Source organism: Acipenser ruthenus, chromosome 17, assembly GCF_902713425.1.
Source record: "Acipenser ruthenus chromosome 17, fAciRut3.2 maternal haplotype, whole genome shotgun sequence".
Lineage (NCBI taxonomy): Eukaryota > Metazoa > Chordata > Actinopteri > Acipenseriformes > Acipenseridae > Acipenser > Acipenser ruthenus.
The window spans coordinates 1,516,819-1,534,639 of record NC_081205.1 but is presented as its reverse complement, the minus strand read 5'-3'; the positions used below and the strand labels follow the sequence as shown (position 1 = coordinate 1,534,639).

Genomic DNA, 17,821 nt, shown 5'->3' with positions numbered 1-17,821 from the left:
CATTGTAATCACATGTCAGCTGGGTTATCAATGTCTTAAAAAGTAGCAGACATGACGTGAGGTTTAGTATTTCAGTGCACCCCTCGGAGCTGTGTTCATTGGAACCAGAGCCAGAACCACAACTCTATTACAATCACAGAAACTTCAAGTGGTATTTTTCTTGGTTGAATACAGGGCCGGCCTGATTTGAAGTGGATCGGAATGGTTTTGGAGGGTGTCTAGAGATGTGACCTGCGTGGTCTGGTTTGGTGGGGTTTGTGAAGCGCTGGCTGGGTTTATTCAGTTTCCAGGGTCTGTTGTAAGCGGATGCTGTCACACTGGTTTCTGTGAGCAGGGTTTCCCCCAGGGGAAGGCTTGTACTCCAGGCAGGGCCTCTCTGTGTTGAGCATCCCCAGCAATGCAGAGCCTTCACTCATTGAGGCCTCCATTTTAAGTCAGGCTCGTTAGCGAGCAGAATGGATGAATATTAGAACATAAGAACATAAGAACATAAGAAAGTTTACAAACGAGAGGAGGCCATTCAGCCCATCTTGCTTGTTTGGGTGTTAGTAGCTTATTGATCCCAGAATCTCATCAAGCAGCTTCTTGAAGGATCCCAGGGTGTCCGCTTCAACAAATTGGGGAGTTGGTTCCAGACCCTCACAATTCTCTGTGTAAAAAAGTGCCTCCTATTTTCTGTTCTGAATGCCCCTTTATCTAATCTCCATTTGTGACCCCTGGTCCTTGTTTCTTTTTTCAGGTCAAAAAAGTCCCCCAGGTCGACATTGTATATACCTTTTAGGATTTTGAATGTTTGAATCAGATCGCCGCGTAGTCTTCTTTGTTCAAGACTGAATAGATTCAATTCTTTTAGCCTGTCTGCATATGACATGCCTTTTAAACCCGGGATAATTCTGGTTGCTCTTCTTTGCACTCTTTCTAGAGCAGCAATATCCTTTTTTGTAACGAGGTGACCAAAAGTGGTCCCTGGTGACATTCTGAATGAAGACTCTTGACATCCGTTATGTGCATTACAAACACAAAATAAAGTAGTTTTCTGTGTTCAAATTGGAACCCCAATTGCACTGCAAGTGAGACGATGTATGTAGTCACTAGTGTGTTTGTTAACCAGGGGGATATAGCACATCTGCATACCACACTTCCATCTAGGAGAGCGCTTATCCCATTGTGATGTAACTTTCTTTAGTATAAGTTACTGAGAGTATCGGAAGAAGGAGTCTGTCTTTCTGACCAACTGTCTGCAGGCCAAACTTTTTACATACATTTAAGCAACCGGTAATCCAGTTTTAATGAAACCAGCTTAACCTGGGATACAGCATAGATTCATGTTAAATAAGAAATACTCTTAGCGAAAGGTAGATGACTTGTAATACGACTGGAGCAGCGTGCCAGTCCTGTCCTGGATGGGCTTCAGAGGACTTGTACTGCTTTGTGAGGAACGCTGGCCCTAAGCCCACTTCTACTATACTTGGCCAGTGCAGAGATAGAGGGCTGCTGTATGCAGTGCTGCCGGCCTCGGAGCCCTCATGAACACCAAGTTTATTACCAGACTATATGTTTTTGTTTGGGAGGGCAGGGGGGTGTTCATCACTCATCTCTTTGTGAGTCAACACCAATGATGTCACAGAGTAAGGCTGCCAGTCTCATTGCTTGTATGTAATTGATGTTGTATAAATGGTCTTATTTATTTGGAAAAGTATGTGTGCTTGATACAAAATGTACCAATGTGTAGATTGGCATATCTTAAAGGAGTGCTGACCAAGGTTTTATTATCCGTTATCTTACTCTTCTTAGCACAAGTGACATTATCTCTATATTATTTCAATAAGCACTATCTGGAGCTCCTGTAAGAAGGGTTTCATTCTTTATTACCGGTAAGGTCTCCGTGTTTCCCTGATGCCTGAGGTTTACACTCCCCTCTTCTCTATAAGGGAGCTTACTTTCAAATCACAGGTGTCTGGGCTAACCACACCAAACACGTTTCTTTCAAAAATAAACAAGTGATTTAATACTACTTAAAGCAATAGAAGCACTTAAGTAATTTGAAAACCAACATTTAAAAAACAAACCGCACCAAGCTTGCCATTAGGTACTTATCCACAGACAAACACAGGTGACACAATAATCAGAACTAAAAAAAAAGAAAATCGAAAATCGAAAACACTTCTGCTGACTATAGCAATGAAAAATCTAAATAATGATATTAATAATAGTGTTATTACAGTTTGTGTAAAATATTTTATAACTGTTACTATAGCGCTATATATATATATATATATATATATACTTTATGTACTCGGAATAAGGAACAAATCTTAACAGTTGCAATGAAGAAGCCTTGTTTTAACTGAAGAATTTCAATATAAATCTTAAATATGGGGCACTGAATCTTTTTTTCTTGCAGTTTGCTTTTGTAGAGGCAGCATTAAAATAAATAAATACAATAAATAATCTATATAAATAAAATAAAAAAGAATCTGTACAGTTACAATGTCACCACTATAAAGTCATGCGAAAAGGGGAGTTGGTCTTAATTTATGATGTGTATGTGCAGAGCTGTGTGTGTACATTCTTTGGGGGGGTGGGGGGGGCTGCACACAGCACCTTGTGTTCCAGCTCCAGACTCCCCCCCGACGCACCCAGGGATTATCCAGCTGTATAAGCGCCTTCTGTCAGGGAAGGTGGAAAGTGTTGCCCCAGTAATAAAATGATCATTACAGACGAGTCCTCTGCCTCTTAAGTGTTGAAAGGGACAAGTGTGACCTGTACAGAAATACCTACAAATTACAAACTCATTTATTAGGCTTGACAGTGATTTTTGTTTGTGTGCGCCCCTGTGTGTGTGGCAGACAGCTTGACTGGCGCCCCATTACTCAAAAGTAATCCCTATTTAAAATAGAAGAATGTATTTGTGTCTGTCTGTGTGTGTATGTATGTATGTGTGTGTGTGTGTGTGTGTGTGTGTGTGTGTGTGTGTATATATATATATATACACAGTATATGATGTCAGGCCGACAGGCTGGTGTTGAAAGATCAGCCTGTCAAAAACATTTAGCGCACGTCTACTAACAAAAACAAATACAGCGTAGGGTTATGTTCAAATTTATTTTATAGTCCTTCATTTTCTAAATTGTCATTTTAATCCCCAATTCATAATTGCCCTTTTAAAATTGTAGTAACATGTATTAAAAAAAAAAAAAAAAAAAAAAAAAAGAAAGTCATTAAAGAAACAGCACTTAAGCACGTTAATTCTCCTAGGTAAGTCCTGTTGACAAGTCACTCATTTGTTTTAGATTCTCTCCAGATAAAGATCAAGGCACATGCTTGGCTAGGAGATGACCTGCTCGCTGATGCAATGTTAACTGTGTGTTGGATCCTGTTGCATATACAAGCTTTTAAGCAGTCCTTGGCTAGGAGCAGCAGCGTGACTTTTGTTTTCTCTCTCTTTTCTAAAATGAATGCAGGTTCATTGTTTTGTGTTATTAAAAGAATCAGTAAATGCCAGCTATTCAAGATTAATCTTGCATCACTGAGATAGTTAGCTGGGGGTGGGTGGGGGGAGAGAGTCAGTGTGCTGTATGTATTAACAGCGGCTGTCTTGTGCGATGACATGGAATTATCTAGGGATTTGTTAAAAACTTGGTGTCTTTTAACTTATCAAAACAATTCCGCACAACAAAGCCATTCACTCATCTGTGCAGTGCCTGGCTACTGTAGTGTGACAATTACAGTGATTACATATTTCTGACAGCAGCTCTAATCGTATAAACACATTTTTCCAGTGGAATGAATCATTCTGTCTGCCTGTTGTTTACATGAGAGTAATTACGTGATGCTTAATTTAAAGAAAAGAACGTCAACAGATTGGCATCGCTGAACTTTCTGCGGGGGGAGATACGCGCTTGAAAGCTAAGAGATAACTGGTCGGTTGTAACTGCTCTGCTGCAGTGAACCCAAACGTAACAAGTGACCTTTTTATCTGTGGAATTGCTGTTGTTTTTAATGCTCATTGTGGTTGCGTAGCAGTACTGAAAAGAAACTTGGAAAGATTAATTGTGGGGACTGCTGGGGTTTGTTCCCGTGGTTCATTCTTTTGCTCAGCCCTTGTTTTAACTATAGGGCAGGCACCATACTGTAGAACATTGTCTTCTTTTAATATTCAGCACAGTCATTTCTTTTAATCAGACTGACTTCTAGAGCTGCAGGTATCAGCTTTGCTTCTCCAGTAGTGCTGTTGGTAATCCAAGTTTCTTTTTTTAACCAATCCCCCTTTTTTCTTTCTTTCTTAATTTGTACTGCATTTAAATCGCGGTGACTGCAGACCTTGTTTGTGAGCGCACTGGACACGAATGCAGAATACATGGTCCACTTGTCTACAGCATTGATGTTGCACGGGCTGGTTCAGTGGCCCTGCCGGTGTGCCATAATCCCCTCCTGTCAAAAAAAAAAAAAAAAGGACCAACCTGCCTTAACCCAACCCTGATCTGGAGCAGGTCACCTTCAATTAGGCAGCTCATGTCAGGTTTTAAAGAGAAAGCAACCAGCCCTGCTACCTGGAGCTGATGGGACACTGACAGGCACAGATAAACAACAGATGTAATGACAAGCATACCAGCTGGTTCCAGTGAGTTTAGACACTGGTAAATGAGCTACTGCAGGACAGGAGCAGGGCTTTGACAAGAGCAGACTTTTCCAAAGAAGACACAAGACTACAGCTGAGCTTGAAGTCACCCAACGGGAGCCTCCCGCGCTAATTATATTTTCTCTGTTTCTTCCAGAGTCGTCCAAGTCGCAGAATCCAAGTCGCAAGCAGTCTGTCTCCAGAAGCCTGAAGCACCTCTTTCATTCTTCAAACAAGTTTGTGAAAACGTTAAAAAGGTACGAACGGATTCATTAATGTAGATGTAATCTTGCTTGAAGGGGTTAGTCCACAATGCCCTTGTCTCCTAGCTGTGCTAGGTCTGCTGGGAACTGGTCATTGTGGGGATCCCTGATGTTTAACCCAGGAGTGGCCCGCACTGGTTTTGAGCTGGATGTGTGGGGTCCTGTTGGTTAAAGACAGTCTAAAGACATCTCCGTTCACTGAAGGAGATTGTTTACAGAAATCCCGCACCCAATTGGACAGCTGTCCGCTCCACCAGGGCGGGATCCAGGGACAGGAAACCCAATCAAGCCCCATTACCATTTCCTTTCTAGGAAGCCTTTCTGTCATTGCTGATCTTCATGTGAAGAGCAGGTCATCATGTCAGATAAGGTCACTGGCCCGGATGATGAACAGTGATTGGTTACTGTAGCCTGTCCACAGGACAGCACACAATAACACCATGTGGCTGACTGATTGTGGGGATTATGTGGGTTTTTTTTTGTTTTGTTTTGTTTTTTTTGGCAGGAACCTGACGGAAAAAAATCTGAAAGTTACTGTAAATGTTATCCAAGTGATTTGAAGCACAATAACAAGCTTCAAGCCCTCTTTAGAACAAGGCTTTCCAAGATACCTAACCTAATTCATTCATCAAATTAAACTGTGCCTATAGCAGTGTTGGAACTTCAGTTGTGTGTTTCGTGCATGCCTCTCAGTACTCCATGTCCTCGCTCTTTCAGGGGGCTCTATGTGGCAACAGTGTTCTATCACAAGGACAACATTCTGGTGACCAATGAGGATCAGATCCCCATTGTTGAAATAGACGATTCCTTCACCAGCTCCATCATGCAGGACTTTCTCTGGTTCACAAAGGTATTGCGTGACATGACGATTGTCTTTTTCCATCAAATACTGGAACTGTATTATTGTAGAGTGGTTGCTATTGCAATTGAGTTTGGCTGCCTGTGGATATCATGAGATGGGTAAACTCACCTAGCAGGTACGTCATTCTAGGATTTACCAAGCTCTTAATAACACACCTGAGGTTAACGAGACAACTTCTGGAGACCAGAGGCCCAGGTGTGGCTACTTAGGCTCAAAGTAAAGCCTGTGGCTCACACTGAAATTCAACAAGAGTCTTACCAGTTACCCTGCATAGACTTTGCAATTGAAAAGCATCTCATTCCAAAGCAGATCACGCCCTTTTGAAGGACGTTCTATCGCACTGTTCCTCCAAAGGGACTCTGTTTGTGTCCCAGGGCAGTAACGGAAGGCTTGTCTTTTCAGCTGTCGTGCATGTGGGAGGATGTCCGCTGGCTACGGCAGAGCATGTCTGTCTCCATGTCCTCCTCATCTGCTCTCCAAGCTCTGCAGAAGATGCTGGCAGCAGCCGGGCAGTTGCAGGTCAGTCACTGTGACACATACAATCCTCCTTCCTTCAGCAGCTCCTTTCCACCAAAAGCTGCAACTGTTCATTTCAATAATATACATATACTAAAACTGAACTCAATTGGTTTCCTGCATTCTTCCACAGTGTAATCAATCCCATCAACCTTGCAGTTTGCTAACTTGCACGATGGCATCAGTTGTCAATGTGGTATGAGTTCATCTGTTTTGTAGTTCTAGTTCTAGGCAGTATTACTAGTCAGTGGTTTACAGTACTGCATTTTCCTTTGTTTAAGATCTATTCAGGCAACTGTATTCTCATTGTGATTTACAGCTTTCAACTTGTCCGAGTGAATTCCCTGTACATTCCCTGACGTGAGATCTCTTGCTGTGTGATAGCGCTGCTGAGATTCTGTCTTCCCACCTCAATGAGCAGCGAGAGCGCCTCAGGAGCGAGGGGAGTCTGTTTTACAGGCACATTGAGAAAGGGAAATGAAACAATTAGCAATTGTGGGGAGAGGAGGCTGCAAGTGGGCTTTGTCTCCGGTGTATTTAGTTGCCAGGGCCAGCAGAGAAATAGTTGCCACTAAAGGAAGGGCAGACACTTAGGGGCTGATTTGATCAACCTATACCCCCTGTGAAGCCTTTTTAGGTTTTCTGCATTCAAACTTTTTGAGCTTTTAGAGTTCTCCATTTCCATGGCTTGCAAAACATATTTCTTAAACCCAGTGTAGTACCAGATGTGTTTTAAAATCAAATAAAAAAACATGTTCACTGCAATATGTACTGCAAACTGCACATATTGAGACCTTTATAACCAATGGAAGTCTTAGCAACAGCCACTTTTAAAAAGCCTGCATAGGCTGGCAGCAGCCAACACAGAGCCCAATGATCACACTGCCTTTTGTGTATAATAAAAAAAAAACTGCACAGTCGAGCCTTACGGTGCTGCGCACAGGGCAGTGCTTGTATGACAGCACCGTTGGTAAGCTAGCTGAACTCCAGCAACCACTACATGAGATTGTCCTAGCTCACCGAGCGTGCTACAGTTTGTTGTACACCCTGTATAGGATTGTTTGCGACCAAGCGTCGAGCCAGCGAGACAGTCCGCCAGCTCACAAGGAGTGAAATGTGAAGTAATAAACCTGGAGATCCCAATCAGCAGGAGTCCAGGAATCTCGTCAGACCATGAGTGTGGCCTCGCTGGAATTCAATTAGCTGTGAAAGGACAGGATTGTTTACTGGTACGCGAGTTCAGTCTAAAATAGCCCTGTCCTCTGGGAGAGTGCTTTACCCCCCTGGACAGGACTGCACATTGGTTTCAACATGAATGTAATCTGCAACACGAATCTGTGTGGGAGTGGGACCTCGCAGTGCACCCGGGGTGTAATTTGTTCTCTGTTTAAATTACAAGGTGGATTTTTCATAGTTTTCATGAAGGGATTTGAATGTTTTACACCAACTGTAATCATGTTTCTATTACATCCCAATTTCAGGGGATGTCAGGTTAGGTTTAGGGTTATATGTATGAAGCCAGTCAATTATTTGATTCATTAGTGAAAATGATACCGTACACAGCACTAAAAATAAATGTACCTGAGTTCATCTATTACCGGGGTACAATATAAAATGTATACAATGTGTACACTTGATTGTAAGACATGTAGAAATAGTCAAGATGTTTGTCGAAGACAATTGCTAGTTTCTTTTGTTACACAGAGGAAATAACATTTTTCAAGAGTGCATATGCAACTTAAAAATACAGTACCGGCACATTTTTCATCAGCAGTTTAATTGTATTATATTTTATTTCGTGGATCATCGTTTTATTTTTTTTCTTCTCTTCCATAGAATTTGCTTGGCACGCATAACTTGGGACGTGTTTATTACGAGCCCATTAAAGACAGACATGGCAATGTGCTGCTAGTTACTATAAGAGAGGTAGAGAGCCTCTACTCCTTCTTCAATGGCAAGTGGATGCAGATATCCAAACTGCAGAGCCAGAGGAAATCCCTCTCTACCCCGGACGAGCCCACGGCTCTCGATGTGCTGCTGATCACAATCCAGGTATTGCTTTATAACTGCGTCCTGCTTACTCAGAGACCCCGCCCCCTAGCGGGAGGGTTACCTTAGCAGCTGAGTCTGGCAAAACTGTCGAGCAGGACTTCTGTCTTTGAAAACGATGACTAAAGAGTTGACAGACGAGAGAGACGTTCAGAGATGACGGGTCTATTTCCACCACCTGATCACTGAGACGGACTTGCAGTGTTTAAGGGTTCATTGTATGTTTGAAATAAGGGTTATGAAGGTGTTCATAATAACACGCCACTGCTCTGGCCAAAACTGCTCATATCAAGAGTGAACATAACAAAGGTATAAAGTTGGAGCTGTGCATATGAACCTAAATCTAGATACATTCACTGGGCTGTTCGGGAGACTCAAGAGGACATCCTTCACCCCAGTTCAGGTAGATACTGGAACTGTGTTTAAACTAGTTGATCATTGTATCTCACCTAGAGGTATAATTGCAATAACTGAGTATTTCTGTATTACTAATAATTGTTGAATGCTAATGCTTGAATAATGTAAGCTTAATAAACACGTTTGATTGACAAGTATCATTAATAACATTTGATTGACAAGTATCATTAATAAGGATTACAACATGCTAAAGAGAGAAACATTGCTGGGAGCATAACATAAGGATGCATGTCTGTACATTTTATATCATTACAAACCGCTGTTTGTGACCTGCAGGATGTCCTGTCCTATCAGCGGAGGAGCCAGCATCGCCTGTCTCCGGGACTGTACCTGGGCTACCTGAAGCTGTGCAGCTCCGTGGATCAGATTAAAGTCCTCGTCCCGCAGAAGCTGCCCAACGTCCTGTGCCACTCGAAAATCCGAGACAACTGCAACGTGTCCAGGTATCGTCGGCTGAAACAAATACTGCAACCAACACTTGTGTTGATCCGTCTTGAGCACGGTTTGAATTCGCACTCTCAATTTTTATCCTGCTGTAGGAGAAGTGGCCTTGAAAGATAGCTGGAATCTTTTGGAGGTTAAACAGAATTGTTCTCCACAATGAAAGCCTGCTGTTTTCCTGCAGAGTGTATTGAGAGTGGAGCTTCTTCACCACTGTGCAATGCATTATTACAGGTGTACCAGTACCCAGTAATGGTGCACAGGAACACATACAGTGATCAGTTCAGAGCAGATTTCCCAGGGCCTGATTGTTCAAACGCTCAGCACCTGTTCATTTCAATAATATACGTACACGAGGGGAGTGTTGAAACGCGGAGCTTTGTTTCCTGCCCTGTATCTGTGCAGCATGTTTAACACTGGGGCTGTCCTGATTTAATGCAGTTTGCCTGAGATGTCTTGAGGTATTTAGCCTGGTTTGATACTGCGTGTAAAAGGAGCTGTTTATTTGGGCGCTATCAGATATTATTGTTATTCCTCGTAGCTAGGTCTGAAGCAGCCAGGTACAGATATTAGTAAAACATTGTCTGGCACGAGCAGAAGGGATTCTTTGGAGTGCAAACAGAAACAGTGTCCATTAGAAAGTGCAAAGTGGTAACACTATTCCTAATGAATTTCCAACTGAATCCCACAGAAATAACACCTGAATAATCTTCTGCACTTCCTCTGAGTTCTGAAGTCATTCACTTTGAATTCAGCCCTGTGAATTTAATTACCTGTATTCCTTTCGTGTTTCTTTGTAACAAGTGATATTGATCCCATGTATATAAGGCACGCATTCATGCATGAATTAACACTTCTCACAGTCCCCTGTTCATGCATCAGTGCATGCCTTATACATGTGATCATCATCATGTGTTACAACGAAACATGGAAGGAATACGGGCCATTATTTTAAAGGGTTACCATATTTATTTATATTGGCTGACAGCCCCGGGACATTCTCTGTACAATTCAGTGTGTCCTATTGCAAGAATATTGATGTTCACATTCCAGTCTCACTTGTTTGTTTATTTTAATAAAAAGGCCACGGTGGTGACCCCAAAAAGTCTGGACAGGGATCCTATTGTCCTCTTAAATGATTTAGCACTTAGGCCTCTTGTGTTAGTAAAACGCCATTAAATGAATGTCACGGCCACAGAGCAGTGCTCCAGGGTGTCAGCATTTATTTTAAATATGAAACTTGCAGTTAATTACTGGGATTTCAGCAAAAACTGACAAATAACTACTGGAGAGTAGCTGTCCTACAAACCAGCAATTCTGTCTGCAGCAGTGTTAAACTGAAAAAAATACAGTGTGTTAACAAGCCAAGAAGTTTATCTTTTGTTGTCTGTGTATAACCTTTCCCCTGTCTTTGTATCTTACCCTGTAGTAAGCTGCTTCTAATATTTCATACTTAAAGACACATTTCAATGGCTTGTTAACCATTTTGGGAGTTCTGCTATGAGAACTAAGCCAGTGTGACTTGGCTAAATGAGCTGGCTGTGCTTGATTGCGATTGCTATGTGTTTTCCTTGCCCTGGTTTCGTTTGCGACACTTGTTTGCAGAAGTAGTTTTACAGTGCGTTTCAGCACCCCTCACAGCAGCCCTGCGACATGGACTTTTTAAAATGATTTTTTTTTTTTTAAGAACAGTAACCTCTTGTGTCAGTCTATGAATAAAAAAATATGTATAAATTAGTGCTGGGATGTACACCGGTTTTCCATGTTCGAGTAATCTTTCAAAATTGAAACCCATCTTTTAAATACTCTTTAATTCTGAATTAACTGGAAAACAAAAGCATCATTTGTACCATATTAGAGTAGCATAACCCTGGTACCCCATCACATTACCTGCTAATTAAAGGAGAGAAAAGCTCTTCTGTACAGTACAGACTGTGCGTTATTTCAGACGTCTGTGATGCATTGACTTCCATCGCATGACATGTTTTTTCGATGCAGTCATTTGTAGGAGGCAGTGTGGTCCAGTGGTTAAAGTCCAGGGCTTGTAACCAGAAGGTCACCGGTTCAAATCCCACCTCTGCCACTGACTGATTCACTGTGTGCAACCCTGAGCAGGTCATTAATCAATGACCTGTTGTAAACGACTCTGCATATAATGCACAGTTCACAGCCTACCTTTGTAAAGTGCTTTGTGATGGTGGTCCACTATGAAAGGCGCTATATAAAAATGAAGATATTATTTATGAATTGTGGTAAAGGAATGAATCCAAAAACGGTCGCTCTTTCTTTATAGATCTGTCTGTTGGGATATTCGAAGGCCTGTCCCAGCACTAGAATAAGTGAAATCTAAAGAAATGTGCTGTGTTTACTCATGCCAAGTATCTCCTTGTGTGCCTAGAGATGAGTGGGAATGGCTCCAGAAGCTGTCTGGCCCTGCTTATGTGGAAAGTACTGATCAGATGCCTGCCTGCCACACTCAATTGTTCTTCTATGAGCTCCAGATGGCTGTGAAAGCACTGCTTAAACAAATCAATCTACCTCTGCACCAGGTACCTCTGACAGGGAGAGACGCTTTCTTTTCTTGTCTTTTTTTACAGTTCTAGACTACACACATATATATATATATTTCATGTCAAAAGTATTTTTAAGCTATGATAAAATAAAATAAGCTTTTTGGCCAGGCTCGAACATATTTCCAACTATTATGTGGTTTTGGCTGCACATAACATGGTGCTGTATTTTTTAGAAGTAATTTAAGAAAAGCGTACGTTTTACGTTGAGGAGAATATTGAATCTCTTTGAAGTCCCCTCCTTTGAATAATTTCAGCAATGGTGGTATTTAGATCCGCCAGCGTTCACATCAGGGGTGGCCAAAGCTTCTCGTCTAAACTGAGTAATTGAACCAATTAAACCTCTACCCAGACTGTAGTAGCAGTACCTGTTATTTAATGATATCATTTTACCTATTAGAGTGGAATGGCCTTCCATATATACATATATATACACACTGCTGTGCAAAAGTCTTAGACATGTGGCATTTTTCTACTCTGCTGCATTATGACCATCAACAATTTGCTCAAAGCCTCCACTAGTGTTTTTCTACTATTAAAACAACCTTGACTTGCATAAAGAAGGAAAAACACTGAGTGAAATAGCTCACATCACTCAATTCCATCATCAGTCCAAAGCACATCTGACCATTGTTCCATAGTCCAGTTTGTGTTCTTGTGCATATTTTAGTCTTTTAGTCTTGTTCCCCTTTCTTAACAGAGGTATTCTTACTGCAACACATCCTTTAAGTCCTTATTTCAAGAGTGACCTTCGTACTGTTGATTTGATGGACAACGACACCCGTGCCTTCTGCCAGTTCTGTTGCCAATTCAACGCTTGTCTTCTTTCTATCCCTTAAGGATATTATCTTCAAGAATTACACACATCCTTGTTAGATAGCTTTTAGGGTCTTCCAGTCCTGGGTTTGTCAATTACAGATGATGTTTCTCTGTGCCTGTTGATTATGCTTCGGATACCACACCTTGAAAATCAAGTGATGCGAGCTATTTCACTCAGTCTTTTTCCTTCTTTATGCAAGTCAAGGTTGTTATAATAGTAGAAAACACTAGTGGAGGCTTTGAGTAAATTGTTGCTGCTCATAATGCATCAGAGTAGAAAAATGCAACATGCCTAAGACATGTGTGTGTTCACAATGGATTCCAGAGGAGCACCACAGTAATAATTCCATTGGAATGTCTTGTGTGAATGTGTTCCCATTGTTTTTGAAATGGTTCATGTCTCTGTTGGTTGAATGCTGAGCTGTAACCCTCCCCTCTCTCTGTGTTTCTGTGCATGTGTCCCTGCACAGGCCAGGCACTTGCGTCTGTACACACAGGAGGTGCTGGAGCTGGGTCACAATGTCTCCTTTCTTCTGCTGCTGCCTGCCTCAGACGACGTCTGCACTGCCCCGGGACAGAGTAACCCTTACACCCCACTCTCAGGCTTTCTTAACCTCCCTCTTCAAATGTTTGAACTAGGTATACTGGCTTCTGTTTCACATAGAAATATTAGCTTATAAAAATCCACAGAGTCCTATGTGTTCCCCCCTCGTCCCAGTGGAAGACCAATGAATCACAAGCATGGCATGTGGAACGGGGCTGTGTGTGAAGCTCAGTACAGCGTTGTAGAAAAAAACATGACTGCTGTGGCAGTTCCAAATTATTGATGGTACACTTAAAATTCCAATCATGCAGGAGCTCATTTATATGGTCCTTCCAAGGGCACGTGTGTTAATAGTCTATGATTTCTTTTTTAGCATTCAATTAACATTCTTTTGCCACGCTTTCACAAACTGTTGATTCTAGCGTAAGCCTTAATTAATAAGATGAAGATAAACACCAGGGGTCTGTAAAAAAACGAACCGTTTTTAGATACAAAAGCTGTCTATTAAGCTCTTTTCAAGTTAGGGGGGTGGTTTCAGCTCAATACACAGTGAATAGTATTAATAGTATCAAGCCCACACATATATGTGACCTAATGAAACGTTTGGGGTGCTTGTCAAAGGGTTTGCACTGGAGCCAAGATTGCCCCCCATTCTGAGTCCAGCATTCATCCGCAGTGCATTGAGCTTGGTGGTCTCTGACAGGCCTCCAGGGTACAGCTCAGGCTACAAACATTTCTGTGCAGACCCTGAACCCCTGTGGCACCCCTCAAGACTCTGGTGCAGCGAGCAGGGTTCTCCGTGCTTCAGAGCAAGGCACTTTCTCTTGCTTCATGTTATTTCAGTAAAATTATCAAAAATAACATAGCTGTATACTGATGCAGGAGCTGCTATCGGTGGCAACTTCATTACAATCCAGAGGCCAGTGATTTGTTTTATGAGTTCCAAGTCTGGGAAAATGTTAAACAAATTAAGAACTCTTTGGGTCTCCTTCAGAACAGTTATCAAGTTGTCATGGCCACTTAGTGTACTTAGTAACTTCTTTGTATATATGTGTATATGTGTTTTGCACGTTTGCGAAAGCGTTGACAGCATGACTTGCGTCTTGTTTTTTCTCGCAGTTCATTTTTGCACTTACAAGGAGAAATTCATCAGCCTGTACTGCCGCCTGTCTGCTGTGCTGGACCTCGACTCGCTCATTACCCAGCAGTCCCTGCGAGAGGCCATCTCCGACACGGAAGTTGTGTCGGCTAAGCAGAGGCATCAGCAAGTTCTAGACAACATGCAGGTACGCACTGTATTTGAATGCTGTGATTGCATGCAGGTACACACTGTATTTGAATGCTGTGATTGCATGCAGGTACACACTGTATTTGAATGCTGTGATTGCATGCAGGTACACACTGTATTTGAATGCTGTGATTGCATGCAGGTACACACTGTATTTGAATGCTGTGATTGCATGCAGGTACACACTGTATTTGAAAGCTGTGATTGCATGCAGGTACACACTGTATTTGAAAGCTGTGATTGCATGCAGGTACACACTGTATTTGAAAGCTGTGATTGCATGCAGGTACACACTGTATTTGAATGCTGTGATTGCATGCAGGTGCACACTGTATTTTGAATGCTGTGATTGTATGCAGGTACACACTGTATTTGAATGCTGTGATTGCATGCAGGTACACACTGTATTTGAATGCTGTGATTGCATGCAGGTACACACTATTTGAAAGCTGTGATTGCATGCAGGTACACACTGTATGTGAATGCTGTGATTGCATGCAGGTACACACTGTATTTGAATGCTGTGATTGCATGCAGGTACACACTGTATTTGAAGGCTGTGATTGCATGCAGGTACACACTGTATGTGAATGCTGTGATTGCATGCAGGTACACACTGTATTTGAATGCTGTGATTGCATGCAGGTGCACACTGTATTTTGAATGCTGTGATTGCATGCAGGTACGCACTGTATTTGAATGCTGTGATTGCATGCAGGTGCACACTGTATTTTGAATGCTGTGATTGCATGCAGGTACACACTGTTTTTGAAGACTCTGATCAGGGTGTTTCAGACAGAGGCTTCTTGTATCACAAGGTGTTTAGAATGCCCTTAGAGTTGAGGGGGCTCCACCAGTTCATTAGCTCAGTTAAAGTGTTTGTGAATGTAGCTCAGTGTCTGACCTCAATAGTACACATTGAGTATTTATAGAACTTGTATAGATTTTCATGCTTATAGAAATCCATAATATACATGCCTTGCATATCGTATTTCTAAACCACAGTTTGGCTCCCGACAGTAAAATCCACTCCCTGTGAACACACCAAAAATAAATCTTATCCTTTTTAACAGCAGACAAGATATACTGAGAAATAGTGTGATAAAATGTTACTGCTATCAGGTTTCTACTTCAAACCAAAAGCAGCTGTAATTTGGCTTGTGGAAAAAAAAACATCTTAACCTACCACAGTAACCTTTAAGATTAACCACAAAACCACAAGTGCATTTGTGTGATCCCAGATCTAAGGAGCCTGAAACTCGCTACACACACCACATGTTAAGGGCTGTAGAGGACCAGCAGGAAAAAAAGCATGCGTATGCAGCACAGTTATGAAATATGGAATCAATTAGCAGAGGGTATAGAAAGTGAATGTGTTGGGTAAACTGTGTGGAACTGAGGGCACTTCTGTCAAAAGCAGATTATTTGACAGAAGCAGGCCAGGGTTTGGTTTTTTTTTTTACCTCAGATTGCTTCCATCTTTCACAGCTTGGATCTATACCACCCGTAAAGCTGCCACTAAAAATCTTTCCAGGGTATCTGTGATGGAGAATTTTATTCAGACACTTCAGAGTGGCACCAAGTGAACCCACAGTGTGGTTAAAAATGCAGCTCCAACAAAACGGGTCTGTCGGTCCAACATGACAGTCTGGCTCATAATTTTCTGACTGGCTGTCTTATCACAAAAGTATGTAATACATCAACATGTATTGTGTGAATGTTGTCTTTAGTATTTTATGTATATATATATATATACTAGTATACTAATATTAGTTTCTGACAATGTATTATTCTGCTGAGTGTTCTAGAACCTTTAGCGTTGCCACTAGTGTTCTGAGTGCAGACTCCTGGAACCAGGTTTCAAGCCACTGTATCTGAAAAAGTGGCTTTGTGTTCCCTCCGCTATAGAATCACAAATTCATTAAGCAGGGAATCTCAGAAGATGGCATTTGAAGATGACACTTTTTTAATAAATTTCAGGATCATTTTAACTTGTACAGTTGAACCATCACTCTGACTGCTTAAGAAGTGTTCAGATGTGCCTTTGACCAAACTCTAATATAAATGCATTAGAGGTTGTATCACTGCCAGACACGCAGCACAGCCGAGCCAAGAGCTAGGATGTGCTCTTACGACAGCTATTCTTTTAATTGCTGCAGTCCATAGAGGAATTAATAAAAATGAATTGATTACGATTCCTGCCTGTTTGCCATAGTTTAGACGTAGATGCCTGAGCCAATGCCCCTTCTGGTTTTTATTTATGGCTATGATTGGTGTAGTGTAGGCCGTCATCTCTGAACTGTGATATTATGAAAAGTGGACAATGGGCCCACAGTGGCCCAGTTCACAGCCGTTCTCCTTGTCGCTGGGCAGGGAGCGAGTCGCACAGCGGTCAGTCGGTCACTTCAGTTTTATGCTATATCAGGGGCTTGTTTTGTTTTGCCTGTAACACAACCTTACAGAAATACAGTGGCTGCTTTGTGAAACTGAAAGGGGGGGTTTAAACATATTGAACCCATGGAGTTATGTAGATTTACATTTCATAGAAATTGTATATTTTCAGTGGCAATGTATGTTTAGAATGCACGTACCCTAAAAGGTTGCCTCTCAAAATATTTGAAGTGAAAGAATCATCAATACACACGGCATATATAGATTATTGGGTTCCTGAATAATGGCAAACACTATTTTCCTTTGTTGATTCTTCTTTTTAATTGTTTTGGTGGTATTGAATAGACAATGTGGGATTAAAAAAAAAAACATCCATTTACAATGAAATGTTCTGTCAAACTGTAACTATTAATCATAGAACTGCACAAACTGATTATATTCGGATCAAGCTCTCCACAGGTGAGGGTCGTTGGTGTTGATCTGGCTAATTTGCCATTCCAAGTGAAGAGCTGCTTGGGTTTGTATGGATTGCTGTTCTCCACAGTCTAAGGAAAGCAGCGAGCAGCTGTTTCTTAACCCCCTGATTGCTGTGGAGAGCTCGGTCTGAATAATCGTTTCATGCAGCTGTAATTAACTTGCTCGCTTGTTCTTTTTTAAATTGAACAGCAAATGGATGAGATGTGGCGTGAGATGAGGTGGATCATGGACGTGCTGCAGTATGCCCGCTACAAGCAGCCTGTGGGTGGCCTGCCTGTGCCGTGGCTTGTGGACTCCACGGTGGAGCATGTGCCCGAGAAGAACGACTCCACGTCCTCGCACATGGACTACCTGCCCACGCCCTCCCCCTCGCCAGAGATGCATCGCAGGAAGGCTGTGAGCGGTGAGTGATGCTGCGTGTGATGGTGACACAGCATCCCATTGCAGAGCCATGCGCTTTGCAACACACATGGTCCTGTTCACTGGAGGTTTGGGCCTGGCTTTAGGGATTTTTATTTTTTTTTTCAAACTGGTCTTTTAGGTTAAGCAGTGCTTTGATGAAC

The 17,821-nt window shown here is 42.0% G+C and overlaps 1 protein-coding gene across 3 annotated transcripts in view; it reads left to right on the top strand.

Moving 5' to 3' along the window:
* Nucleotides 1–17,821, top strand: part of ankfn1 (ankyrin repeat and fibronectin type III domain containing 1) — a 107,445-nt gene that overhangs the window by 85,737 nt on the left and 3,887 nt on the right. For 2 of the 3 annotated variants that reach the window (XM_058989749.1, XM_058989750.1), the window contains exons 15-24: nt 4,779–4,878; nt 5,602–5,734; nt 6,149–6,265; nt 7,318–7,491; nt 8,099–8,314; nt 9,005–9,171; nt 11,568–11,718; nt 13,029–13,197; nt 14,222–14,388; nt 17,448–17,661. In XM_058989749.1, coding sequence (XP_058845732.1) covers nt 4,779–4,878; nt 5,602–5,734; nt 6,149–6,265; nt 7,318–7,491; nt 8,099–8,314; nt 9,005–9,171; nt 11,568–11,718; nt 13,029–13,197; nt 14,222–14,388; nt 17,448–17,661 — 1,608 coding nt within the window. The remainder of the gene's footprint in view (nt 1–4,778; nt 4,879–5,601; nt 5,735–6,148; nt 6,266–7,317; nt 7,492–8,098; nt 8,315–9,004; nt 9,172–11,567; nt 11,719–13,028; nt 13,198–14,221; nt 14,389–17,447; nt 17,662–17,821) is intronic. The other variant, XM_058989751.1, reaches the window with a different exon arrangement.